This window comes from Hyphopichia burtonii (assembly GCF_001661395.1).
Source record: "Hyphopichia burtonii NRRL Y-1933 unplaced genomic scaffold HYPBUscaffold_4, whole genome shotgun sequence".
Taxonomy (NCBI): Eukaryota; Fungi; Ascomycota; class Pichiomycetes; order Serinales; family Debaryomycetaceae; genus Hyphopichia; species Hyphopichia burtonii.
This window is the reverse complement of record NW_017963731.1, coordinates 343,255-369,205: the sequence shown is the minus strand read 5'-3', so window position 1 is coordinate 369,205 and position 25,951 is coordinate 343,255. Positions and strand designations below refer to the sequence as shown.

General features: G+C 34.9%; 12 protein-coding genes across 12 annotated transcripts; 5 read left to right on the top strand and 7 right to left on the bottom strand.

The window, feature by feature from the left end:
- Positions 1–199: 199 nt before the first annotated feature.
- On the top strand, positions 200–2,482 carry HYPBUDRAFT_6268 (putative carboxylic ester hydrolase; the record flags this gene model as incomplete). Its single annotated transcript, XM_020223564.1, has 1 exon — positions 200–2,482. One exon carries the CDS (start codon positions 200–202, stop codon positions 2,480–2,482), a length of 2,283 nt encoding a protein of 760 aa, XP_020076035.1.
- Positions 2,483–2,513: 31 nt separating this feature from the next.
- On the bottom strand, positions 2,514–3,134 carry HYPBUDRAFT_109523 (protein-arginine N-methyltransferase; the record flags this gene model as incomplete). The annotated part of the gene is made up of 1 exon (XM_020218707.1): positions 2,514–3,134. One exon carries the CDS (start codon positions 3,132–3,134, stop codon positions 2,514–2,516), a length of 621 nt encoding a protein of 206 aa, XP_020076034.1.
- Positions 3,135–3,298: 164 nt separating this feature from the next.
- Positions 3,299–5,589, bottom strand: AMO1 (Amo1p). Its single transcript, XM_020219696.1, has one exon. It carries the CDS (start codon positions 5,474–5,476, stop codon positions 3,365–3,367), a length of 2,112 nt encoding a protein of 703 aa, XP_020076033.1. The 5' UTR covers positions 5,477–5,589; the 3' UTR covers positions 3,299–3,364.
- A 366-nt stretch (positions 5,590–5,955) lies between these two features.
- Positions 5,956–7,341, bottom strand: HYPBUDRAFT_109059 (uncharacterized protein; the record flags this gene model as incomplete). Its single annotated transcript, XM_020218677.1, has 2 exons — positions 5,956–6,717; positions 6,814–7,341. The coding sequence occupies 2 exons, from the start codon at positions 7,339–7,341 to the stop codon at positions 5,956–5,958; spliced, it is 1,290 nt and encodes a 429-aa protein (XP_020076032.1).
- Positions 7,342–8,346: 1,005 nt separating this feature from the next.
- EFT2 (elongation factor 2) lies at positions 8,347–11,406 on the bottom strand (the record flags this gene model as incomplete). The annotated part of the gene is made up of 2 exons (XM_020222265.1): positions 8,347–10,890; positions 11,386–11,406. 2 exons carry the CDS (start codon positions 11,404–11,406, stop codon positions 8,347–8,349), a joined length of 2,565 nt encoding a protein of 854 aa, XP_020076031.1.
- An 85-nt stretch (positions 11,407–11,491) lies between these two features.
- On the top strand, positions 11,492–12,417 carry ADE8 (phosphoribosylglycinamide formyltransferase; the record flags this gene model as incomplete). The annotated part of the gene is given in 2 exon segments (XM_020221297.1): positions 11,492–11,515; positions 11,529–12,417. A coding segment is annotated over 1 exon segment (574 nt), but the record flags the coding sequence as incomplete, so codon positions are not given.
- A 154-nt stretch (positions 12,418–12,571) lies between these two features.
- Positions 12,572–13,669, bottom strand: IDH2 (isocitrate dehydrogenase (NAD(+)); the record flags this gene model as incomplete). The annotated part of the gene is made up of 1 exon (XM_020218695.1): positions 12,572–13,669. The coding sequence occupies one exon, from the start codon at positions 13,667–13,669 to the stop codon at positions 12,572–12,574; it is 1,098 nt and encodes a 365-aa protein (XP_020076029.1).
- Positions 13,670–14,704: 1,035 nt separating this feature from the next.
- On the top strand, positions 14,705–16,647 carry INO1 (inositol-3-phosphate synthase; the record flags this gene model as incomplete). The annotated part of the gene is made up of 1 exon (XM_020219142.1): positions 14,705–16,647. Exon 1 carries the CDS (start codon positions 15,091–15,093, stop codon positions 16,645–16,647), a length of 1,557 nt encoding a protein of 518 aa, XP_020076028.1. The 5' UTR covers positions 14,705–15,090.
- A 682-nt stretch (positions 16,648–17,329) lies between these two features.
- On the top strand, positions 17,330–19,426 carry FAA4 (long-chain fatty acid-CoA ligase; the record flags this gene model as incomplete). Its single annotated transcript, XM_020223563.1, has 1 exon — positions 17,330–19,426. The coding sequence occupies one exon, from the start codon at positions 17,330–17,332 to the stop codon at positions 19,424–19,426; it is 2,097 nt and encodes a 698-aa protein (XP_020076027.1).
- Positions 19,427–19,652: 226 nt separating this feature from the next.
- On the bottom strand, positions 19,653–20,816 carry HYPBUDRAFT_6259 (asparaginase; the record flags this gene model as incomplete). The annotated part of the gene is made up of 1 exon (XM_020223562.1): positions 19,653–20,816. The coding sequence occupies one exon, from the start codon at positions 20,814–20,816 to the stop codon at positions 19,653–19,655; it is 1,164 nt and encodes a 387-aa protein (XP_020076026.1).
- Positions 20,817–21,103: 287 nt separating this feature from the next.
- On the top strand, positions 21,104–21,483 carry HYPBUDRAFT_152948 (uncharacterized protein). Its single transcript, XM_020221296.1, has one exon. It carries the CDS (start codon positions 21,119–21,121, stop codon positions 21,440–21,442), a length of 324 nt encoding a protein of 107 aa, XP_020076025.1. The 5' UTR covers positions 21,104–21,118; the 3' UTR covers positions 21,443–21,483.
- A 106-nt stretch (positions 21,484–21,589) lies between these two features.
- HYPBUDRAFT_161846 (uncharacterized protein) lies at positions 21,590–25,831 on the bottom strand (the record flags this gene model as incomplete). Its single annotated transcript, XM_020222542.1, has 1 exon — positions 21,590–25,831. Exon 1 carries the CDS (start codon positions 25,715–25,717, stop codon positions 21,590–21,592), a length of 4,128 nt encoding a protein of 1,375 aa, XP_020076024.1. The 5' UTR covers positions 25,718–25,831.
- Between the last annotated feature and the right edge of the window lie 120 nt (positions 25,832–25,951).

Sequence of the window (25,951 nt, the reverse complement as noted above, 5' to 3'; positions counted from 1 at the left end):
TTCCGGTAGAAAAGGTTAAGGGTCGTTTGTTTCTACAGTCTAAAGTTGCTGCTAATAGAAAAAAAAAAATCAAAATAAGTACGAAAAGTTTCAACAGAAGTTTAATCACTTAATCGTACGCTAAACGAGTATGAATAACTTATACAAAGGATACTGTATACGACTTGCGTATTCGTACAAGGTTAAGAGTAGCATAAGGATGCAATTCAGGTCAAATTCAACATCAACTGATGCTTTTGGGTCCGATATTAAGACACCCAAGTTGAAAGTTAAATGGTTTTATGCTGCTGATATTCCAAACTCCAAGCCTGACTGGTACGAGTATACTAAATCCAAGGAACCCGAGAAGTTTATCCCGTTTTCCAATTACGATTCATTTCGTTTAGAGAAATGTTACCAATCAATCACAGATGATTCAATTGACCAAACTGTTCAAGTCAGTGAAGATCGCCTTTTCCAAGTTAACTTGAAAAACTTTGAATTGTCACCAGTTTATTGGGAAGGTCCAGTTTATGAGGTTAGAAGAGGATGCTGGTTTGACTCAAATGGTCTACCTTTGTCTCATTCTTTAACTCAAATTATTGAAGGTGGTTACCAAGCGAAAAAGCCTTACTTGTACGGAGATGATATTAAAGATACGAAGAGTAAATTATTATCGAAAATTTCAAAAGAAACTGTCAATAAGTTTAATAAATCGGTTAAGGATAAGAATAAACACCAATTAAAAGAAGCTCAAAAGGAAATAGAGGAGAAAGCGGATGAAGAATTAAAGTTGAAAGATCAATCCCTCAAGGATATTCAAAGTAAACATCTTGATTTGCTTGACTTAGAAAATGGTAAAACAGTGTTATATTGTGATGAAAGAAATGCAGTAATGTTTCCAAGCTCAATGAATAGTGATTTTGAATTAGATGTAATCAGAAACTTTGGTGCTAGTTCAATCTCTTTAATGTCAGTGGAAAAAATATCTAGAGGGTATACTGAAGAAATGGGTAAAACAATATTTGATAACCTACCTTCTAACCCATTGCCTGATTTATCGGAAATATTTCATGATGAATTTAACGATTCATTTAATCCAAATCAAAAAACTGATGATAAAGATAAAAAATTAGCTGACCGTGAAAAACAAACTAATGACTTGAATAATTTAATGGACTTGGAAAATGCTGAAAGTACGTCAAATCGACAAATTGATCATTTAATTCTTTGTATTCATGGTATTGGTCAAGTATTGGGCCATAAATATGAATCAGTTAATTTCACTCACTCAATCAATGTTTTAAGATCAACCATGAATAACGTTTATCTTCATGACGATAGATACCAAAAGTTGGCTTATCCTGACGATGATGTAAATGAAATGAAGGAAAAGGGTGAATTAAAACCCCAATTTAAAAATAATAAAATTCAAGTATTACCAATATCTTGGAGGCATAAAATTGATTTCCACCCTACAAGGAAACTACAATCATATGATGAAAATGGTAATCATAGACTACCTTCTCTATCTGAAATCAACGTGGATGGTGTCAAACCTTTAAGAAATATTTTGGGTGATGTTGTACTTGATGTTTTATTATATTATGAACCAAAATATGTGAATCAAGTTTTTGACGCTGTAATTAAAGAACTCAATAGGGTTTATAAACTCTATAAAGAAAAAAATCCAAATTTTAATGGTAAAATCCACATAATGGGACACTCTTTAGGTTCAGCAATATCGTTTGATATTCTTTCAAAACATTTTGAAAAAGAAAAACCTAATACGTTATCATTCGAAGTTGAAAATTTATTTTGTGTTGGATCTCCTGTGGGTGTGTTTAAATTATTAGAACAAACCAACATTAAAGCTAAACAATTGATCAATGAAAAGGATCCAAATAGTAAATTTTGTGTCTCTCCAGAGTGCAAAAATTTATATAACATTTTCCATCCTTGTGATCCTGTTGGATATAGAATGGAGCCTTTAGTTTCCCCTCGTTTCGCTAATTTAAGACCGGAGGAAGTTCCATTTGCTATGAAAGGTTTCAATACTCAAATAAAAGGTTTGGCAAGCCTTGGTGATGAACTTTCTGAAAAATTTATAAAAGCCACCAGTTGGTTCAATAAATCTAAAACCAAGGAGGAAGCGAAGGATATTGAGGTTCCTAAGACCACAGAAGAGCTAGCATCCGAAGAAAATGCTTTAGGTGATATTATCAAAAATATTACGAAATCTTCCGAGAATCAAGACCCAGATGATATAATCAAAAAGAAGAGTTTGAGTGAGAAAGACTTACAAGATTTAACAGCTTTGAATAGATCAGGTAGAATTGATTATTCATTACCAATGGGTGTGTTTGATATCTCGCTTGTTTCAGCAATCAGTGCTCATGTATCATATTTTGAAGATCAAGATACTGCAGGTTTTATAATGAAAGAAGTTTTGGCGTCTGATAGATCACCAGTTGAAAGAAAGACCGCCCAAGTTTATAAATAGAACGTATATATATGGAATGTACAATCATTATTTATTCTAATAACAAATCATCAATACTTTGCTCAGCATCATGTTCGATAAGCTTTAACATACCTTCAGGTAAAATAGGGGTGCCTTCTTTATCTAAAACGTAACGAAATGGCATTTCAGTTGATTCGTATTTATTATATTTAATTTCTGGATAATCAATGAATTTAATATCTTCAAATTTGATTTGATCTTGTACAATTTTTTGAGTAGTTCTAATTGCAGTATCAGTAGTCATTTGTAAACTACCTAATCTTTTACCTGCAAATCCATATTTCTTTCTTAAAATACCTGTTCTGTCAATTCTAGGATGGGAACCCAAAATACCTCCGAATACAAAGTATTCATATTTGGAGGCATCTTCAGGAACCAAGTCTGTCTCTGCAGCTGGATCTAATAAGCAAACCTTTGATTTATCTAATCTATTGTCTATTTCAACACATTCTTTTGTGGTCCATTGTAAACCCAAGGAAATTAATCGTTCAGGAATATCTTTTTCAGTTGTGTTTGCTGGTAATGAGGTCAAAACAAGGTTTTCTTTTCCAACCTCTTTGATAATTTGTGTGTATTCGAGGATAACCCATTCGGAGAATCCTTCTTCCATATGCTCTATAATGTACTTCATTCTGTTTGCCTTTTCTCCAATGATATTCGTTTTCACAGTCAAAGAGATGATGAACTGAAAAAAAAAAAATTTTGAGATCTTTCTTGCTACTGAAAATTGTACGGATGTTTGTTTGTTAAATTGGTTGCGAAAGATTCATTACAATGTTTCTACAATCATTAACTAAAACACATAATTAAAATCTATTATTTAACTGAATATACAAATAGGAGAAAGGGAAAAGTTCAACTTTATTTCTTGCAGCAATCACCAGTGAATGCCAATCTAGAAGCTTTGTCAAGAGTTTGGAGACCAGGACGGTTACTTTTAACTTCACTGGTAGTTCTAGCATTCGAAGGACGGAATTGCAAAGCAGCACTTTCTTTGAAGAGATGTCTTGGTCTTAACATAAGATCAAAGATTTCAGTTGGCATGACTGGGAAATCTTCTGGAGATGGGAAGTGAGTGATACCAAAAGTATGGAAGAAAAGAATATCGGTGTTATCGACATTATCAGTACCTTTACCGACCCATTCTCTCATACCTCTTGGACCATCACCACTCCATTGAGCGACATGGTCACCAGATGGCCATAATCGACCGTAACCTAAACCTTCATCTTGGTAAGGAACAACTTGAGTAGTGTTAGCAGCCCATGGAGCTCTCTTACGAACCAAAGAACCTTCTTGAGCTAATAATGGAGGACAGAAGGTAGAAACCAATTTATAAGTAGCTGGTTTACCGGAGTATTCATTAATGGAAGAAGGATTGAAGATATCCCAAGATCTAGAAGTTTTAGATTCGAAATTGGTAATAGAATCTTTAACAGTTTTGAAAGTATTCTTTTCAGCGTAAAAAGCATTACCATACATATTTTCAACAGAACCAGTTGGGTATGGAGATGGTTTAGCATCACTGGTAGCAGCGGAGTTATTATCACCATCAATTCTTGGATGTAATCTTAAAGAGAATAAATGTTGATGATTATGAGCATTAACTTGAGGATAAACAACGGTACCCCAAGGACCACTTGATTCATCTTCAGCACAAACGTAAGTATTCAAGATACCAGTTAATCTAACTTCTAATTTAATGGTACCATCTTGTCTTAAAATCCAGTAAACACAGTATTCATAATTAGCAGCAGTGAAAATATGAGAAATGATTAATCTTTTACCTCTAACGGTAACAGAGGTTTGGAAATCATCTCTGAAATCAGAATGTTTGTATAATAAACCATCATCTTCTTCGTGAATACAAACAGCATTTTGTAAAGTAGTAGCATTACCATCTTTATCAGGGAAATAATGGTCAAGGTAATGAATAACACCTTTACAATCACAAGAACGAGTCAAACTATTAGAACAGTTACCAGCACCATATTCACCAATATCTAAAGCATGTTTACGTTGATGAGGGAAATCTGGAGAACCATAAGGAACAATCATTTCACTTAAAGAGATTCTATGGAAAAGAGGTCTTTCTTTACCATGATCATTATAAGTGATATCACTTAAAACAATACCTTCTCTATAATTGAAACCAATATGGAATTTAAAGTTTGACCATTCCATAACACGACCGTTCATATTAAAGGAAACCCCTTCAGGTTGAGTAATATTGATTTGTTTATCTTCAACATAACCAGAAGGATTTTCTTTAGTACCGAATTTTTCAGCAATATGTTTTGGATGGAAAGAAGAGTGTTTATGTTTTGAAACAGGTCTTCTTCTATTTGGAATATCAATGAAAATCACCTTCTTTTCATTCATATCAACAATTGGACAGAAATCTAAAGGATGAGAATATTGAGATTCATCTTCATCAGCTCTAAAATACATAAGAGCTTGTTGTAATCTTCTAGAAGCACCCCATCTTTCATCATAACCAATAGTCCAAGCATCACAGTAAACTTTATGCATTTCATCTTTACTAATACCACTAATTTCACATTGTTTAATAACTTCTGGATTAGATCTAACAATATCTTCGGTACTTTGTAAATCAGCAGGAGTAAGAATTGGTTGAACCCCTTCAATTGATTTAGATTCAACGACAGCAGAAGCACCAATATCAACAACCCCTTCATGGATACCGCTAACACCCAGTTCAACAATGGCAAAATAAGCTAAACGTGGAGGTAATGGACCATTTTTTTCTTTCCATTGATAGTAAGAATTCTTTTTTGGTTCTTTCAAAGAAACAGTATTGAAAATGATTGAGTGACCAGCAAACTTGTTCTTAATGATTGAAGTAGTGAATTGAATTTCTTGAGGAGAAAGAGGATCCAAAGGATGAGCTGGAGCCTTTGGAGGAGTTGAAGCTGATGTAGCTTGACGGGCAAGTTGTTGTAATCTTTCCATTTCTAGTTAGAGAAGTGAAATAAGTCAATGATAAAAACAATTTTGAAAATTATAATTTCCCAAGGAATACGCTGGATTTATATAATAATAATTTTTTCAAGATTAATCAAGAGATATATATCAAGTAGTAATTTCCGTTATCACTTTTGGGGATGTCATCGCTATAATCAAACCATTTATTGGCAAATGGTTGCACTCGTTCAGTGTTATCTATTGCCTTATCGGGACAAAACATCCGCTAACAAACGGGTGCTCACCCACCTTCCTAAAGGGGATAGTGTTTACGCAGCCAACCAAAAGAAGAAGATCTAACAACCACGATCCAGCAGAATTTCACAGAGCTGCAAAAATAGTAGTTTACGGCCTCTACAATCTATGGTAGTTGAATAATTAACATTAAGACTATGTACTAAGTGATATATTTTTTTCCCTTTTTTTCTTTATTTCATCAATCATTAAAAAGAGCTTGTCACATTAGATCAAAAATGGGCAGACTTATTATACCCAATTTTGAATTCAATAATCACAATCCAGATAAAGATGGGCAATAAGAGAAAGCAGGTGAAGTTTGTGACAATCCAACAGTTGGTAAAGATAGACTTGACCCAGATAAAAGTATTAGTTAAAGAAGTCATTGAATCATCTAGATTAGTATCATTGATACTGTTAATTGCTGGGCCTATACTATGTTGCAAATAATTAATGATGATGGAGGTGACAAAATGACGAGGAACGGTATCTGAAGATTGAATATTTGGGTGAGAAGAATAAGAAATCATAGTTTGAGCCATTAACCCCAAGACATTAGTTAAGACATCACCCGATAAAAGAATGAACCCAATTGAGCTAGATAATATAAGGGAGCAATAACCCCAGGTAAAATGACTAGCCATCGAAGTAAGATAAGGGAAATTTTTAAAGTTGGGATGATTTGCAACTTTGATGAATTTATGGAAAACCTCGTAGATATAAAAGGTGATCAAGGTATAATATACATGATCAAACTTGATTATTAGCTGATTTGAAGAATATAAAAAGGAGGTTGAATTCAAGTATAATTTTTCTGGTAAAATTGAAATGAATAGGATAAAAGTTAAGGTAATCATTATTGATTTTTTCATGATTTTGAAAGAATCAATATGAACAAAATTTTGCAAAATCGGCTTCACTTTCTTCGTAACACACAAGTCATTATCCAGGTAACTGAAAGTGGTCAAGGTATTATCGAAGGAGACTTTTTTCTTCAATTTAGTGGAAGAAGAATCATTTGACGTACTCCCGGAAGTAGATGCATTCATCAAGAGTTTTTCAATATCATCATCGTCAAGCAAGTTTACGCCACTGGTATCATTTGGAGAATGATGGTAGAAACTAGAGGATTTGATAAAGGCAATATACTCGATTGCTTTTGATATTGAATTAGCAAATAAATTGAAAAATATCATTGATATTATGGCAAAAGAAGCTATTCTCAAATCTTTACCGAAAACATACCAATTTCTAATGGAGAAAACATTGGGTATCCCACTTAAGAATTCGTTGACTTCATTTTCGATTCTAGGATTCGAAATCGAGTTGACTAATTTAAGAAAATGCTTTAAATTCAACACCATATCGTTGGATATCAACGTCAAGATGGCATTCCACCCACATAACGTGATTATAAGTATGGTCAACGATTTGAAATCCTCCGAATACCCCTGGGGGATATTTTTACTTATACTTAAATATCTATAGTAATATATGATTATTAATAACACTGAACAACTGATCAGAATTATCTTATAGTTATCAATCTTTGAATCTTGAGCATCAAGCTTCTGAATCTTCTTCACTATCTCTTGCACTATTGAGTCTTCCGCCATCTTTACTTCAATTCTTTCAAACGGCTAATACGGTTACAAATAATCGTAGTGAAAAAAAAAAGAAAAAACGAATAAACCTATGTTACTCAACAACCTTAACTGTTTTAACGGACTCTGGACACTCTGAAACAGTACTATAGATGAGAAACACCTACTCACTCGATGGAAAGGAAGAAAAGTTGTATTTAAATACCTTACTAATCGGAAAACCTCGAAAAACACGTTAAAAGCTGCAGCAAAGGAGAGTTTTTTCTGTAAAGGAACTGCACGGATGGGTCTAATTCCCGACAGCTTCCTTCTCCATCTTTGCTTCTAATCAACTCCGTCTGCTCTTGCTACATCTACATCTACCTCATCGACTCTACATCTCCACCCTCGCCAACCCACGCAAGCATAACCCAATGGAGTGAACCATTCAATTAATTATCTGTTTGCGGATTAGTAAGGCTTAAAGATGCTGTCAAAAGATGAGACAAAAAACAAAAGAAAAAAATAATAAAACAAAAAACAAAAAAAACTCAGTTGAGAATCCGTATCGGCCGATAATCCATGACTAATGAACCTAGCAAAACAAACGACAGTAACTGCTGATTTGGAATACAATGTAGGAGTTGCTGTTGTGCACCGACCCCTTGATCGGGGGGGTTGGGCAGCCTTCAGGTTACGACCATGGACAGGGAAGGTATGGGTGTTTTGTCAGGAATTTTTCAATTGTGGAAAGCTCGGAAGGAAAACGGTGAAAAAATAATCCATCGGAAGAGACCTTTTTGGGGTTATACCCGAGAGGGTATCCGACCAGCTGGCAGGACATGCATATTATACGAGCCAGGACATCTACAACAGGGCAATGTATAAGATATTCATATATTTCTCACGTAAAGTGATTAATAAACAAAATGATAAAATTATTTAAAGAAGCGTTAAATGGAAAGAACAGAAAAGGAAAATGAAAAAAAAAAACTAATATTGATAAACTATAAGACAAGAAATGATTTGTTAATTAGCTTATAATTTATCATAGTATTCTTCATAACCTGGAACTTCTGGTTTTTGACCAGAACGTTCTCTCTTTTCTTTGACAATGGCACCAGGTTTGGTGGTTGGATCGGTTGGATCCCCATTCAAGTTAGCCCAGTGATCAAAGATCAATTGTGGGAAAGCTTGACCACCAGTAGCTTGTCTTAATTGACCAGAGAAACCGAAAGATTCGTTAACTGGTAAGTAAGCTTTAATGGTGAATAATGGAGTACCTGGTCTTTGTTCTTCAGAAATAACTTGACCTCTCTTTTTGTTCAAAACAGAGTAAATACCACCAATGGCATTTTCTGGACATTGAATTTCAACCAAGAAAACTGGTTCTTGAATAGCTGGTTCAGCTAATAACATAGAAGCATAGGTAACTCTTCTCATGGTTGGAATGATTTGACCACCACCTCTGTGAATAGCATCAGCGTGTAAAGTAACATCTAAAATGTTAACTCTAACGGATCTAACTTGTTCACCAAAGATTGGACCTTCTTTAGTAGCCCATTGGAAAGCAGCAACAACAGAATCTTTAATTTCATTCAAGTATTGAACAGCCTTGGTTTGATCAACAACCAAATTAGGACCGTTACCATCTGGACCGAAACACCAAATTTTTCTGGCATCAGCAACATCCCAACCGTGTTTATCGGCCAAGATTCTAGCTCTAGCTTTGAAATCATCTCTTGGGTTAATAACACCATTTTCAATATCTTGAGAAACTTCTTCATCCATTGGTTGAGCTTTAACGTAAATTCTGTTATGTTTATTAGGAGATTTAGATAAAGCAACCATAGAAGATTCACCTTCAACAGTTTCTCTATAAGAAACAACTGGTGGAGAAATTTTCAATGGAATACCAGCGTGATCGTTTTGTAAATCAGATAAACAAATTTCCAAATGTAATTCACCAGTGGCAGCAACAATATGTTCACCAGATTCATTCATTTGAGTTAAGACACATGGATCAGATTTGGATAATCTCTTTAAACCTTCAACCAATTTTGGTAAATCGTTAGCGTTTTTAACTTCAACAGCAACTTGAACAACTGGAGAAACAGAGAATTTCATAACCTTCATATTGTGAGCAGCATCAGAAGTGGTAATGGTACCAGATTTTAATAAGAATTGATCAACACCAACTAAACCAACAATGTTACCGGCTGGACAGTCATCAATGGCTTCGACGAATCTACCCATCATTAAAACAGTTCTTTGAATAGCTTTAAGGAATAAATCATCTTTTTTACCAACTTGATAGTTAGGACCTTGAATTCTAACTTTTTGACCAGATTTAACGGTACCAGCGAAAACACGACCGAAAGCGTAGAATCTACCTTTATCGGAGGTTGGAACCATCTTGGAAACGTAAACCATCAAATCACCGTTTGGATCACAGTTTCTGATAGCATTACAAGCAGCATCATCAGATGGACCTTCGTATAAAGTTTCAGCTCTGTAACCTTGAGCAGTAACTGGAGATGGTAAATGAATAACAATCATTTCTAATAAAGCATCAGCAGCTGGTAAGAATTTTTTCATAACAGCTTTTAATAAAGCTTTACCTTCTAATTCTCTTTCATCACCTTTCAAGTTAATTTCTAATTTTTCTAACAAGGTTGGAATTTCATCTTTTTTGAAATTCATAATAGAAGAAAATAATCTAAAGATTGGATCTAAAACGAACATGTTGAAAGCTCTTTCTAATTGTTTTCCATCAGCATCTTTATCTTTGTTAGTCCATTTTTTAGTTTTTGGGTTAAAGTAAGAGTCACCCCATAATCTTTCCATCATTTTAATTCTGTCAACACCGAATTTCTTAGAGTATCTGGTGGCGAATTGTCTAACGGTGAAAGCCCAACCGTGTAAACCAGAACCAAAAGCAACGGTACCTCTGTCTGGGTAAACTTGACAGTCACCTAAAACTGGGTCAACATAAGTAGAAATAATAACGTTAACGGATTCAACAGTTCTGGAGAAAGATTGGTATAAATCTTCTTTGGTAACTTGTAATTCTAATAAAGCTCTATCAACTTTATTAATAACAACAACTGGTTTAATTCTTTCACCTAAAGCTTGACGTAAAACGGTTTCAGTTTGAACACAAACACCTTCAACACAATCAACGACAACTAAAGCACCATCGGTAACACGTAAAGCAGCAGTAACTTCAGAGGAGAAATCAACGTGACCTGGGGAATCAATCAAGTTAATCAAGAAAGAGTTACCTTCAGTCTTTTGTTTGATTTCTTTAACATCATCATCTTCCATAGCAGCATATAAAGAAATGGCAGTGGATTTAATGGTGATACCTCTTTCTTGTTCATCTTTTCTGGTATCAGTGAATCTAGCTTCACCGGCCTTAGCAGCAGAAATAATACCAGCTCTTTGAACCAAAGAATCAGTCAAGGTGGATTTACCGTGATCGACGTGGGCAATAACGGACATGTTACGGACGTTAGTAACCTTGTCCATTAAGCCACGGATTTGTTCAATAGTGAAAGCAACTATATCATTGTTAGTATTCTATATCTTCATATCAATTATCGAGATTCAGCAAAATTTTCACTTTTTTTTTTTGAACCAGAGAAAATTTTTCTCCCTCTTCTCAAGATCAATCTGAAATTTTCAAGGGGCAAACACCGCCAGCAAACACAGCACCCACTCCCTATCCAATCAAATGACCGAACGGTCCAGCTGAATCCCTTCAAACTCAATTACATACCCATTTTTAATGTTTTAAGTGTTGTTGAACCTAGAACAAGAAAGAAAAAAGTAGTAAAGGAAAGTAATTTTTTTTTCGTTCTTTAAGCAAAAGGGAAAATTGAGAAAATGCTTTGGACAAAGGAAAAAATGAGCGTGAGGTGAAAAAAAAAAAAAAAAAAAAAAAAAAAAAAAAAAAAGAGTCCCAAAATTGAGAGGGATCCGCCCACACGAGGACGGCTACAGGTCTTCCTGGTCTTCAGAAGAGGCCCTTGACAGCTTCGTGGTAAAGTCAGCGAGGTGTCAATTGGCTGCCACCAGGGGCAATTGGTTGGGCATGTAGAGCCGCCGGCCACCTGGTGAATTGGACGGCGGTGTGCGGAGTGCGTAATTTGAGGAACGGACTCAGATTTACTGTGGGCACTGGGTTTTGTATTGCGATGAGCCGCGACAAAAGTTACCCGGAACAGTAATTGGGACCAGATGATAAGAGACAAGTGGGTGCTACTGAATGCTACTGGCTACTGGATACTGGATACTGCAGTGGTTACCTTGATCTATGGAGCAGTAGGTGAAAGACAGCAGAGATCTTAAGGAGAAGGAGAAAAAATGGAAGTTTTTCAGTAAGCAAACACCCGTACATCCAGGTGTTGAAAAGAAAAAAGAACAAGTTAATTGGGTGTACGGGTTTCACTCGATGATTTATGATTAAACCGAGTCAGAAGTATTAATCAAGATGAGCTACTCTTCTTTATCAAGGATGGGATTAAACATTACTGTGCTTATATCAGGATCCGGATCGAATCTTCAAGCGTTGATCGACGCGCAAGCGGCCAATGAGTTGAAGGGGACGATCACTCAGGTGATTTCGTCGAGCGATCAAGCATATGGATTGACTCGAGCCCAAAATGCATCGATTCCAACTAAAAGTCATATGTTGAAAGAATATTATAAAGGAATACCAAAGGAAGACATAGAGAAAAGGAAAGAGAAAAGAGAGGAATTCAATAAACATTTAGCCAATTTATTAATCTATGGCAATAAGGAAGGTAGTATTGATTCGAACTATGTTAAACCGGATTTAATTGTTTGTGCTGGATGGATGTTAATATTATCATCAAGTGTATTAAAACCATTGGAAGACGATGGAATTCCAATCATCAATTTACATCCCGCATTACCAGGAGCGTTTGATGGAACACATGCAATTGAAAGAGCATGGAAAGAAGGCCAAGAAGGGAAGATTCAAATTGCCGGAGTAATGATACATAAAGTAATTACCCAAGTTGACAGAGGAACCCCAATTTTAATTAAAGAACTTGAATTACGTAAAGAAGAAAGCTTAGAAGAATATGAAGAAAGAGTTCATGATTTAGAACATATTGCAATTGTACAAGGTACCAATATAATATTAAATCAAATACAATAAAATCAATTACATAATTTACAAATCAAAAACTTAAAAAAGTATATAATATTTGAATATATTGAATAAAGATTAAATTTACAAGTTAGCAATAACTTGTTCAGTGAAATGTTTAGTAGTAGCGGTACCCTTCAAGTCACCAGTTCTATTTTCAGGACCAGCGGCAATAGTTTTCAAAACTGCAGTTTCAACTTTATCAGCTTCTTCAGTTAAAGACATATGTCTTAACATCATACAAGAAGATAACAATAAAGCAGTTGGGTTAGCTAAACCTTTACCAGCAATATCAGGAGCAGAACCATGAACAGCTTCAAAAATAGAAACTTTATTACCCATATTACCAGAAGGAGTTAAACCTAAACCACCAATTAAACCAGACGATAAATCAGACATGATATCACCGTATAAGTTAGGCATAACCATAACAACGTTTTTATATTCATTTGGATCAGCAGTTAATTTTAAAGAAGTATTATCTAATAATTCAAAATCTAATGAAACATCAGGATATTCTTTACCAATTTCTTTAGCAGTTTCAACAAATAAACCATCAGATAATTTCATAATCGAAGCTTTATGAACAACCAAAACATGAGGTTTATTAATTGATTTAGCGTATTCAAAAGCATATCTAATAACTTTTTCAGAAGCTGGTTTGGTAATTAATTTAATGGATTGAACAACACCAGGAACAATAGTATGTTCAATACCAGAATATTCCCCTTCAGTATTTTCTCTAATTAAAACAGTATCAACATTTTGATATGGAGTATCGTAACCAACGATTGATTTACATGGACGAACGTTAGCAAATAAGTTAAAGGTTCTTCTCAAAGTTAAATTCATGGAAGTATGACCTTTACCAACTGGAGTAGCTAATGGTCCTTTTAATGCAACCAAATTTCTATTAACTGAATCAACAGCTGGTTGAGGTAAAGTAGTTTTACCATCAATTAATAATGGAGTAACATCAACTGGTTCCCATTCAATTGGAATATTGGCTGCAGCGTAAATATCTTTAACGGCTTGAGAAATTTCAACACCAATACCATCACCTTCAATTAAAGTAACGGTATATTTACCATTGGCTTTTTTAGAACCAGTGAATTGACCAGCAATATAACTTCTGGTCAATCTTGGAGCTAAAAAGGATGTTCTAGTTAATTGTCTAAACATGATCGATGTTTTTTAGGGTCTTAAGAATACTTTTATAGAAAACCTTGAAAAGAGCAAGAACCTAAAAAGAAAAAGGTTTGGGAAGAGGAAGGGAAAATTTCGAAAAGAAAAAAAAAAAAAAAAAAAGATCGAAGATGGTGTAGCTATTACTTTGATTTTTTTTCAAAAAGGATCAATTGCGGACTTTCTAATTTACATTTCTCCGGGTATCCTCCACTTCCTCTCTACATTCCGGCGGTGGTGCCTACGGTCTACTGTCTTCTAAGCTATCTTATACTCTTGTTTTCTCCTGAATCAATAGTATATTCGGACTTTTTCAGCTTGTTCAGCTTTTAATTGGCCAATGATCGTTGAGTAGTATATAAATTGATCGGTTCCGACGCACTCTCGGTCCCGGCACACCCTTTTCTAGTGCACTCCGGCTCCGAATAAACGCGGAAGGGGAAAAAGGCGAGGTCACGTGCGTGTGGTGTCTGGGTCTATTGTGCTGTACTGCAAATTTGTATACGGAAGAGTATAAAGCACAGCGTATGGTGAGTATAAAGAGTTATTGTAGGGGTGAGTATTATAAGGAGTATTATAAGGAGTATATTGTAGGGAGTATATTATAAGGAGTATATTGTAAATCCGGGCAATTACTCGAGACTTCATATTTTGGTATTATTGTGAAAGAGCTCCGTATCTCACTTGTATTTGGCTGTTAATTAACCATTTCTGCACAAAATCGTACTAATTTCCAAAAAATTGATATATTCTGCAATCTATGTAATGGACTGTAGTCGACCAACAATGGATACTAGAATAAGAAAAAGGAAACCAATGTTTAAATAGTACAAGGAGTGAGGTAGGAATGGCTACAAGGAGTAAGCTCAGGTAGGAGTTGATTGAGGTAGGAATGGCTACAAGGAGTAAGCTCAGATAGGAGTTGATTGAGGTAGGAATGGCTACAAGGAGTAAGCTCAGGTAGGAATTGATTGAGCTAGGAATGGCTACAAGGAATGAGTTAAAAAATGCAATAGTGTAAAGTCTAATAGCGGATGGCCATGGTTGTAAACAGAATGGCCGTCCGATTCATACAAACATGCTTTGTTAAATTAACCAAATCCAGCCACATCGACACGCCAACCATTGGTGATTCAAATAGGGGTAGAGGTTTTCGCCGAAATCAACATACCTTGAATAGACGACCCAACACAGACAATACGTGTTTAGGGATATTCACATGTATTGTTTGTGTACACTCCCAGCCCAAGCCATTTCGCCGAAATTTCGGCGGGCTTGAAAAAAAGTTAAGGAGGATCGAGCAAAAGTTAGGTATTTGGCGAATTCCTGATTGTTATGGGTACTGGGAGGAAAGAGTATAAATAGCAGACGAATCCGTGTAGAAATTGTAATTGAAAAAATCATTTTATTAATCAAAAATGTCCGTTCAATTCAAATCTACTAAAACCAATCAAAAAGATAATCAATTGTTTACTCAATTCACTTATGAGAATTCAATTGTTGAAAAAAATGAAATTGGAACTTATGATGTTACACCCACCTCGATTGACTATGAGTTCCGTACTTCATTAAAGCCCAAGAAAACCGGGTTATTATTAGTTGGATTGGGTGGTAATAATGGTACTACGTTATTAGGATCGGTTCTCACCAATAAACACCAAATCAGTTTTGAAAATAAAGAAGGGGTTGTTAAACCAAATTATTTTGGTTCGGTTACTCAAAGTTCCACCATTAAATTGGGGGTTGACAAGGAAGGCAATGATGTTTACTCTCCATTCAACTCAATCTTACCAATGCTTAATCCAAATGATTTGATTGTTGATGGATGGGACATCAGCAATTTAGAGCTTGACGCCGCCATGAAAAGAGCTCAAGTATTAGATGTTGATTTGCAAAAACAATTGGCTCCATTCTTAAAAGGAATCAAACCAAAACCTTCGGTATACTACCCCGATTTCATTGCTTTGAACCAAAAGGAAAGAGCCAATAACGTTGTTAACGTTGATTCTGCTAAAGAAGTCGACACCAATAGAAAATGGCAAGATGTCGAAACCATTAGAAGCGATATTCAAAATTTCAAAAAACAACACAATTTAGAACAAGTGATTGTTTTATGGACGGCAAACACCGAAAGATACTCGGATATCATTGATGGGGTTAACGACACCAGTGAAAATTTACTCAAATCAATTCAAGAAAACCACCCAGAAGTGAGTCCTTCCACAGTTTTCGCTGTTGCATCAATCTTGGAAGGGGTTCCTTACATCAACGGGTCTCCACAAAATACTTTTGTCCCCGGGGTGATTGAATTGGCTGAGAAAAACCAGACTTTCATTGGTGGTGACGATTTCAAGAGTGGTCAAACCAAGATCAAGTCGGTATTGGCCCAATTCTTGGTGGATGCCGGTATCAGACCAATCTCCATTGCCAGTTATAATCATTTGGGTAATAACGATGGTTATAACTTATCTTCCCCAAAACAATTCAAAAGTAAGGAGATCAGTAAACGAGGCGTCGTCGATGATATCATCGAAAGTAACCAAATCTTATACAACGAAGAATTGGGTAAGAAAATCGACCACTGTATTGTCATCAAATACTTACAGGCAGTTAAAGACAGTAAGGTCGCCATGGACGAATACTACAGTGAGTTGATGTTGGGGGGCCACAACAAAATCAGTATCCATAACGTTTGCGAAGACTCGCTTTTGGCAACCCCGTTAATCATTGATTTGGTGGTCATGACCGAGTTCTTGTCGAGAGTCAGCTACAAAAAAGATAACTCAAACGAGTATCATAATTTTTACTCGGTCTTAACCCTTTTGAGTTACTGGTTAAAGGCCCCCTTGACCAAACCAGGCTACAAAGTCATCAACGGGTTGAACAAACAAAGATTGGCCATCGAAAACTTGTTGAGACTATTGGTTGGTTTACCCATCAACAACGAATTGAGATTCGAAGAAAGATTAGTCTAATATATATATAATACTCCCTAATACATGTTTTTGCAACATTTTGCAGTAATAAGCCCGAGGTTTCGCTGGCATCACCAGCAAAAATGTTGGGTCGAAAACCCTGTTTCAAGCTACACGACCAGCCTGAGCAGCCTATCCCAACAATTTGCTCCTCTTTTGATAAAATCCCGATAAAACCACGGCTGGAGCTTATCAGAGACTCGCATCAGGTGGGTTAAGCCAATTACCAGTTACAGCGATACTGCCATACCACCATAACCCCCAGGCCCCAAGCAGAACACTAATCCTAAACTTACTTCGATTACTACAAAAATATTTCTGGCTTTGCAGAACAACAATTACTCGAGATAAAAACACCCAAGTGGGTTAGTTCCAACTCTCTTATGACTTTCACCCTGGTTAAAAGTACTATTTTAAGCCAAATTCATGAGAATTATCTAGAAATACATAGCGTTCAGCACCATTTCCAGTAGTTTGTCTCAGTTTCTTTGTTCTGAGGGTTCGAACATTGTGCTTTTTGGCAAAAGTTTTTTTTTTTTTTTTTTTTTGTTTGGAATTGGTTGTTTTTTTTTCCCTGCTCTTCCATTTAAATAGCTGACTAAATCCAGCGTTGCTATTCTTTTATAATTGAAAGGTTTTCTAATTGAAATTGAAGGGTTTCAATTAAGTTATTATTATTAAAATGTCACCTCTCACCGTAGTTGTTGGAGAAGCAAGACCGGGCGAAACTGCTCCAAGAAGAAAAGCCAGTCAAAAACAAGCTGCTGTCGAAAAACCAACTGATATCAAGGCCACCACCATTCCAGAACTTGTAAAAGAATGTGTTGGGAAACATGGTAAACGTAATGCAATGGGATGGAGAGATTTGATTGATACTCATATTGAAACCAAAAAGATTAAGAAGATTATCGATGGTCAAGAACAGGAAGTTGATAAGGATTGGACATTTTTTGAATTATCAAAATACAAATACATCAATTACCCCGATTTGTTGACTTTAATTGAAGATTACGGTAAAGGGTTGGTTTCCTTGGGGTTAACTCCCGATCAAACTTCAAAATTACATATTTTTGCCTCTACTTCTCATAAATGGTTACAAACTTTTTTGGCCGCTGCTTCTCAATCAATCCCAGTAGTTACTGCTTATGATACTCTTGGGGAGTCCGGGTTGACTCATTCTTTGGTTCAAACCGAATCCGACGCTGTTTTCACCGATAACGCCTTGTTATCGCAATTGATTAAACCTTTGCGTAAAGCCACTTCGATCAAGTATATCATTCATGGTGAACCAATTGACGAAGCCGATCAACGTAATCAAGGTAAAAATTATAAAGAAGCTAAAGAAGCCAAGGAAGAGATTTTGAAAGTTAATCCAGATATCAAGTTTTTCTCCTATGATGATGTCTTGAAATTGGGTAAAGAATCCGACTTGAAACCAAGCTCCAATATCAAACCGGAAGATTTGGCTTGTATCATGTACACCTCTGGTTCCACCGGTGATCCAAAAGGGGTTATCATTAGTCATGAAAACATTTTGGCTGCCGTGGGTGGGGTCTCCACTAACGCTGGGCGTGATTTGGTTTCAAATAATGATCGTGTGATTGCATTTTTACCTTTGGCTCATATTTTCGAATTGGTTTTCGAATTGACCGCCATTTGGTGGGGTGGTTGTTTAGGTTACGCCAATGTTAAAACTTTAACCGATGTTTCTTGTAAACACTGTCAATCGGATTTACAAGAATTCAAACCAACCATTATGGTTGGGGTTGCCGCCGTTTGGGAATCAGTTAGAAAAGGGGTTTTGGCTAAAATCAAACAAATGTCTCCTTTAATCCAAAAAATCTTCTGGACCGCTTATAAAGCCAAAACCACCATGTCCAATTATCATATCCCCGGTGCTTCCATCTTTGACGTTATCTTTAAAAAAGTTAAAGCAGCCACCGGTGGTGAATTGAAGTATGTCTTGAATGGGGGTTCTCCAATTTCAAAAGATGCTCAAATTTTCATTTCCACTTTGATTGCTCCAATGTTGGTTGGTTATGGTTTAACCGAAACTTGTGCCAATACTACCATTGTTGAACATAATCATTTTGAATACGGGGTTGCTGGTTCTTTAACCGGGGCCATTACTGCTAAATTGGTTGATGTCGCTGACGCCGGTTATTTTGCTAAAAATAATCAGGGGGAAGTTTTATTAAAGGGTAAATGTATTACTAAAGCTTACTACAAAAATGAAAAGGAAACTAAAGAAGCCTTTAACGACGAAGGCTGGTTTCAAACTGGTGATATCGGTGAATGGACTTCTAATGGTGCTCTTAAAATTATCGATCGTAAGAAGAATTTGGTTAAAACTTTGAATGGTGAATACATTGCTTTGGAAAAATTAGAATCTACTTATAGATCGAACCCAATTGTCTTAAACATCTGTTGTTATGCCGATCAATCAAAAGTTAAACCAGTTGCCATCATTTTACCAAATGAATCTCATTTTAAATCATTTTTAATTGAAGAAAAAGTTTACTCAGAATCAGAAATTAAAACTAAAGATTTATCCTATTTATGTGATGATAAGAAAGTTATTAAAGCAGTTACTAAATCCTTAATTGCTACCGGTAAATCACAAGGTTTAAAAGGTATCGAATTAATTCAATCTGCCATCATTTTGGATGAAGAATGGACTCCTCAAAATGGATTCGTTACTTCTGCTCAAAAATTACAAAGAAAGAAGATTTTAAACTCTTGTAAAGATAAAGTTGATGCTGCTTATGCTAATACTTAATTGTTGATGGGTTACTAATTTCTTTTCTTTTTCATGCATGGTTTTTTAACTCTTTATTGGTTCTCTCTATAATTCTAATATGTTTTTTTGTTTTCCTTATTGCCTTTCTTTTTTCTCATTTCTCTTTATGTATCTCCTCAATGATTATTGATGACTTTTAAGCAATGGTCATTACTACATCAAATATATGTAATTAATTTATTATACAAGTAATTATGTAAATGAGTTAACCACCGTAACCTTCTTTAAAAATTTTTCTAATTTGTTCAATTGATAAATTATCATTTAAACATAATTGTAATAAAATTCTTGATTTTTGTGGATTTAAATATCCTCCAGCAATAAGATATTCTTTATTACTAACTTTTGGTAATGATCCTTTACTTACACTACCATCCATTGATCTTTTTGAATAAATTATTGGAATTTGGTATTCCGTTGATAATTTGGCTAATAATTTATTAGTTGAATCAGCTAATGATCCTGCTCCCATGGTTGCTAAAACAATACCAGGAACTTTCAATTGTTTAATTATTAATTCAATTAATTCATTATTAAAATTTTGGTGGAAATATAAGATTGGTATATTCGAATACTTATTATAATCTTTTAATTCATCTTCTCCTAATAAATTGAATTTTTGTAATCCAGTTGGTCTATTTGGTGGATAGTAATAATGTACTTCATTATTAACAAAATTCCCCAAGTATCCTTGTCCTAAACTTTTAAATGTATCCAAGGAATTTGCATCCGATTTAGTAATATAATATCCTGATCCAATCTTATCATTCAAAGTTACCAATATCCCTCTACCGCGAGATTGTTTATTTGCAGCAACAACACACGCTTGATATAAATTCATCTCCCCATCACTGGAAATTGATGTTGATGGCCTCATACTCCCACAAATTACAATTGGTTTACGAGTATTTATAGTACTTTCCAAAAAAAAAGCAGTTTCTTCACAGGTATCAGTACCATGAGTTATAACAATCCCATCGAAAAATGGTAAATCTTCTTGAATCTTATTATGCAATGCTATCAATTCTTTAGTCCCAAATTCTTTGGAGTCTAAATTGAATACCTGCTCAAAATGTAACTCACAAGTATGTGATAAATCGGGAATTGACTTGATCAAATCCTCAATAGTTAAATCAACCTCATACCCTGCTGTTTGATACGAACTTGATCCCTTGGACGCAATGGTTCCCCCAGTACCCAAGACTTTAATATTTGGTAACTTAGTATTATCTCCATCTCCAATACTACTGGCAGTATCACTGGCAATAGAATTAGACCTATATTTAATCCTGAAAATTGGGTGCTCAACGTCCTTGATATCTTCTTGAACATCGAAGGGAACTTCTGCCAGGTTTTCAAATCCAGTCATTGTTTATCTGTGCTTTTCTCCGCTATTTCAACTACTAATTTAACTACTTCTTCAACTACTTCTTCAAACTCATCTGCTTATATACTTTTTTTTTTTCGCAGTAGTAAAAAAGCCATTGAAAATGCATGAAAAATGCCTTTTATGGCCCCGGTTCCGGAACCACGTCAAATTTTGCAACGTACGTCACGTGGTCAGATTTCCGGGGTAGGCAATTTCCGACCAATCAGTTTTCTTTGGAAAATTGAAGAGAACGGGCTTTAGAAAAAGACCAACCAGCTCCTTTAGTAAGAATACAAGACGCCATGGGATTCTTTCAGAAAGAAGAGACTGTTCAGGCTCCTCCAAATAAGTCCAAGCGTTTGGAATGCTGGGATTCGAGAGACAAGTTCTTTCAGTGTTTGACGGAAAACAAAATTGATAATTCACTTGATCCAAAGATACAAAGCAAGGTTGAGCTGAATTGTGGTGAGTTAAGAAACGACTTTAAGAATAAGTGTGTTGCTAGTTGGTTCAAGTATTTCCAGGAAAAGAGATTCAATGATTTAATTAGACAAAGATATATTGAAAAATTAGAAGCCGAAGGTGCTCAACCTTTACCTTTCAAATTGGACAATAGAAAGCAGTGAATTTGCCTTTTTATTTGCATACTCTTGTTTCATTTCTTGTATATATTCTATTTATTAATGTATCAGCTTCTACAATACTTGTTAATCCGTAAAACTTTATTATTATGCAAGAATAAATCAAAAAAAAAAAAAAAAAAAAGGATTAAACTATGATGCAGCTATATATATTGGTTCACGACCAACCACTTTGATATTGTCCTTGTTTAAAACATCCAAAACAGATCCCCATTCGTACTGTCCCTTTTCTAGTATAACGAATGGCAAGTCGATTTCAATGGATTCTTGTGGTTTTATACTTTCACCCAAATGATTTTGTAGTAATCCATTCACAAGAATTTTACGGTCGATAGATACTTGGGACTTAACAACATGAGTGTTAGAGCTGCTTGATGTAGCTATTGATGTGGCCAATGGGAACGGAATATGTCTCAAAATTGCATTAATTTCGTCTTCTGAGTTATTGGTAATTTTTGTTTTGAGAGTATAGAACTCTTCGATATCCAATAAAAACTGCAGTCCAGACTTTTTAATAGGAATTTCATTTCGAATAAGAGTATGATGGATTTGGACTTTACTGTAAACTAAAACGTTTGCCATCTTAGGACTCAATCGGATCCCTCTTAAATTAATTATACCATCTCTGCGATTGCCGTTAACAGTTTCCCAATCACCTTTCAATTTCTCTAACAACGAATATCTGAGCCAAAAAGTTTCTCTTAATTTCAGTTCTTCTTCATCGGTAATAAAGTAATTCTTTATAAATTGTTTATTTCTCAAAGATGGCACTGGTTTTGATAAATCAATATCATTGCTAGAAATTCGTCTAATTGGTAATAAAAACCTAGAAGTTTTCATTGGATCAATGATTTCCTCGACTTTAAATTCAGAATTTAAGTCCATGGTATATGTAAAGTTACATGATAATTTTTCATTCCACGAGTTCCTCATATCAATCACTAATAAACAATACTCACTTATATCCTCTGTTTTTGAATCCATAATCTTTGATATGAAACCCAAGATTTGTTTAAGGTTAGAAGTCAAATTCTTAGGCATTACATTATCAAGTGCTTGCAAAGATGATGATAGTAATGGTAAAATATCACACCCAATAAGTTCAATAGATGGCATGACAGTTAAATTAAGTGGCACGTTGACGTTTTTAACAAAACTATTGGAAACATCATTAGCCAATTTATTTGAATAGTCCAAGAGAATCCTCAGTTCTTTCATTCCTCTTTTACCAGTGATTTCATAATTGATCTTTAAGTCTGAATGGGGCTGGATGATTTTGTATTTAGATGTAATCTCTTCTTTGTTTAAAATCCTAAATGGTTTAAACATAAGCAATAACCACTCAATCTCATATACCTCATTAGCAGGTATTATAGGACCACCACTCAATGTATTAGAATTCAATTTTGTACTTAAAGGTTCAATTGTTGAATCCCAAAATGAAAATGACAAATAGTTTATTGGCTCATCAGAATGATTTGTTAAGCAGATTGAAAATTCATACTTCTCACCTTCTAATAACATTAGCCAACCATTATTAATCAGGATGTTGGTGAGGGATAAGGTAGGTTGAGGAGGAACTACACTTAATTGCAAAGTCCTTGTACTGGCCCTACCTTCAATATTATTGCCAGATAAATTGGTTATAACACTTTCCAAAGGACCTAAAGGATCTATTGGTTTCTCTAAGACCTTGATTTTTTGAGTATGATCAAAAAATTCCTCATCAATTATTTGAAAGAATTGAGGATTACATGATCCCATTGCCACATCAAACCCTACAATGCTTAAAGCACCTGCTTCTAATGGCTTGAATGCAACAATAAAATATTGGATACTTTTTGGGTGTAGAAGGAGATTATTACCTGAATGGTGATCATTCTGATTGGATAAATTATAATTGGATGAATTTCTCTTTGGAGCTGATATGGTATGTTTGCTATTCAATATTGATTTAGAAGCTGTTTGATTTATCGGAGGAAGCTGTTGATCATTCAAACCTACAACTGTTGCAGGTCTCATTAAATGCTTTAAGGTTTGAACACTAACATTACCTTCTGTCATTATTGAGAAATCGGTGACTTCAATTTCAAATGAAAAAGGATTTTGTAAAGCAACTTTTAATTGGTAAATTTCATTTTTGATTAAAAGTCTTTCTTTATTCAATGTTGGAAATTTTGCTTTGTTGTAAGGATTAAAAATTAAAGCCGACTCATCTGGCTTAGGAGTAGAAGATTTTGAATCCTTGTTGGGTGACGAATCTACCAAGCCAACATTATGATTATCTCTTTCATATTCAGGGAAAGGTATTAGAGAATCTTTAGATTTACTAGAGACATATTTTACTTTTCTTATCAAAAAGGGGTCCCAATAAGGAGCTTCAAGATTGAGATTATTTCTATCTGATAAATAAATCAATGCATCAATTTTTTCTTTTAAAGCGATTTGATCAGCAGGAGGTAAACAATGTGTATAACGAGTCAATAGCATAGTACATAATTTAATTAAATAAGAGTAATCTTTGATAGCTTCAAGGATTCTCAAGCAGATTTTTAAAAGTTGTAATTGTAAGGAGACCCAGTCATTTGGATGTTGAGAAGCAGCCGTTGCAGTACTTTCAGGATCAACATTTATACCATACGCTATAAATAATTCATCGAAAATATCCCTTATAGATCCAATAGAGGTATAATCAGATAAGACTGATTCATTTAAGCGAGTTTCGAATTTGGGTAGTAATGCAATAATTAAAATTCTTAATATGAAAGCTCTTTTCCTTTTCAAACCAAGATCAGTATACATTGAAGCCAAAGCACAGTATATTCTGCACTGTTCAAAGAAATCCATATCCACTAATTGCAAAGAGAATACCTTATCAATTTGAGCAAGGATATCTGATTTGGTAAACCAAGTATTATCTGATTTGTTACCACAAGTTTTAGATTTAACAATTCTTTCCAATACCAGTGAGTCGATCTCTGGTCCACTAAGATGAACATAAACCATAAACTTAATTGATCTTAGTAAGCATTCTATGTAAACAATATCGGGGACCGTATTTTCGTAATCATTAGTACTCATATGATATAGGTGTAAAACTTTTGAATTTAATCTTTTGATCAATTCTGGTAATGGCAAACTATTAAGGTCTCCGTTTGATATATTAGATAATTGAGAAAGATTAAAGCTGACACTACTACCAGTAGAATTTCTAGGAGACATAAGGGTTGGATTTGAATTTCTATTTGATTTAGATTCACTTGAGAGTCTTTTAGGTGAGGTTTCGGAATTGATCGACTGTAATTTACTCTTTGGAAATTGTAGAGCAGACAGTAGAGCAGGATTATTCAATTGGAAAGGAATATTCAAGAAATGAAGCATAACCGAAGCGATTCCAAGACCTTCTATTGCACTACCTAACCATAAGAAGTCATCAGATTTTTTCAAATTTATGATTGCATCTATGAAGTAGTGTAAGGCATCCGAGGTTTTACCTGCTAAAAGAAAGAAACTTCCTAATAGTTTAGCTTGTCTACCGTTATGTTTTGATTTTATATCATTGGAAGCAATTGGTGAAGTATTGGAAGAATTAAATGAGAGTTTAAAAGATGAAGATCCCGATGTAAGTCTTTTCTGAGCCTGAGTAATTGCACGCGTCAATATATGACTATCAGTTATTGAAACTGGTGATCTTAAAGTTATATTGAGATAAGATGAAGCGTAATTATCCAATGCTAATAAAAAATTTCTTGAAACTTCACAAACTAAGGTTTCTATTGCTGTTATATTATGATCGGTTGATCCATCGTGGTAGAATACCAGCTTGAAATCATGATTACTTGGAGGATTCAAGTCCTTAATCAAGTCTGAAGGAGTATCGAATATAATCGAGTTATGGACAATTGAACTCTGATGCAGTTTTTTCAAAGAATTCAAAGACTGCTGAGAATCAAACTCTTTCAGGTACTTCCCAACACTAATGACAATGAAAGTTTTCCTAAAAGGTTCGAAATCATGTAAAAAAATCGATTCATCTTCTGGATATGATGAGCTATATTCATACATTATCTTACCGTGAGGGTAAGACTGAGGATTGAAATACTGCGATTCGGGAATTGGTGGTATATCAAGCAATCTGATCTCATCTGTAGATCGTATAAGATCAAAGTATCTTTCAAAATCAACTTTTGAACATCCGTTCACTGGTACAACCAATACCTTAACTCTTGCAGGAGCCGTATACCCATATCGATCTATCATGGTGACACTTGCGATTGGGTCTGTTTGCCTTCTATCCACAGGGTCAATTCCAGTTCTTTCTTAACTTATTCCCCTTCCAGCTATTTATTTACATGGTGTTTCTGTCTCGAAGAGAGACAAACGTCCAGTTTGACGATCTCAATGTACGGGTCTTTTGTTTTTGAAGTAAGTGTCGTGCGAAAACATTTTGATATTCTTTGTTTCGGGAGGCAAAAAAAAGAGGTATAACGAACA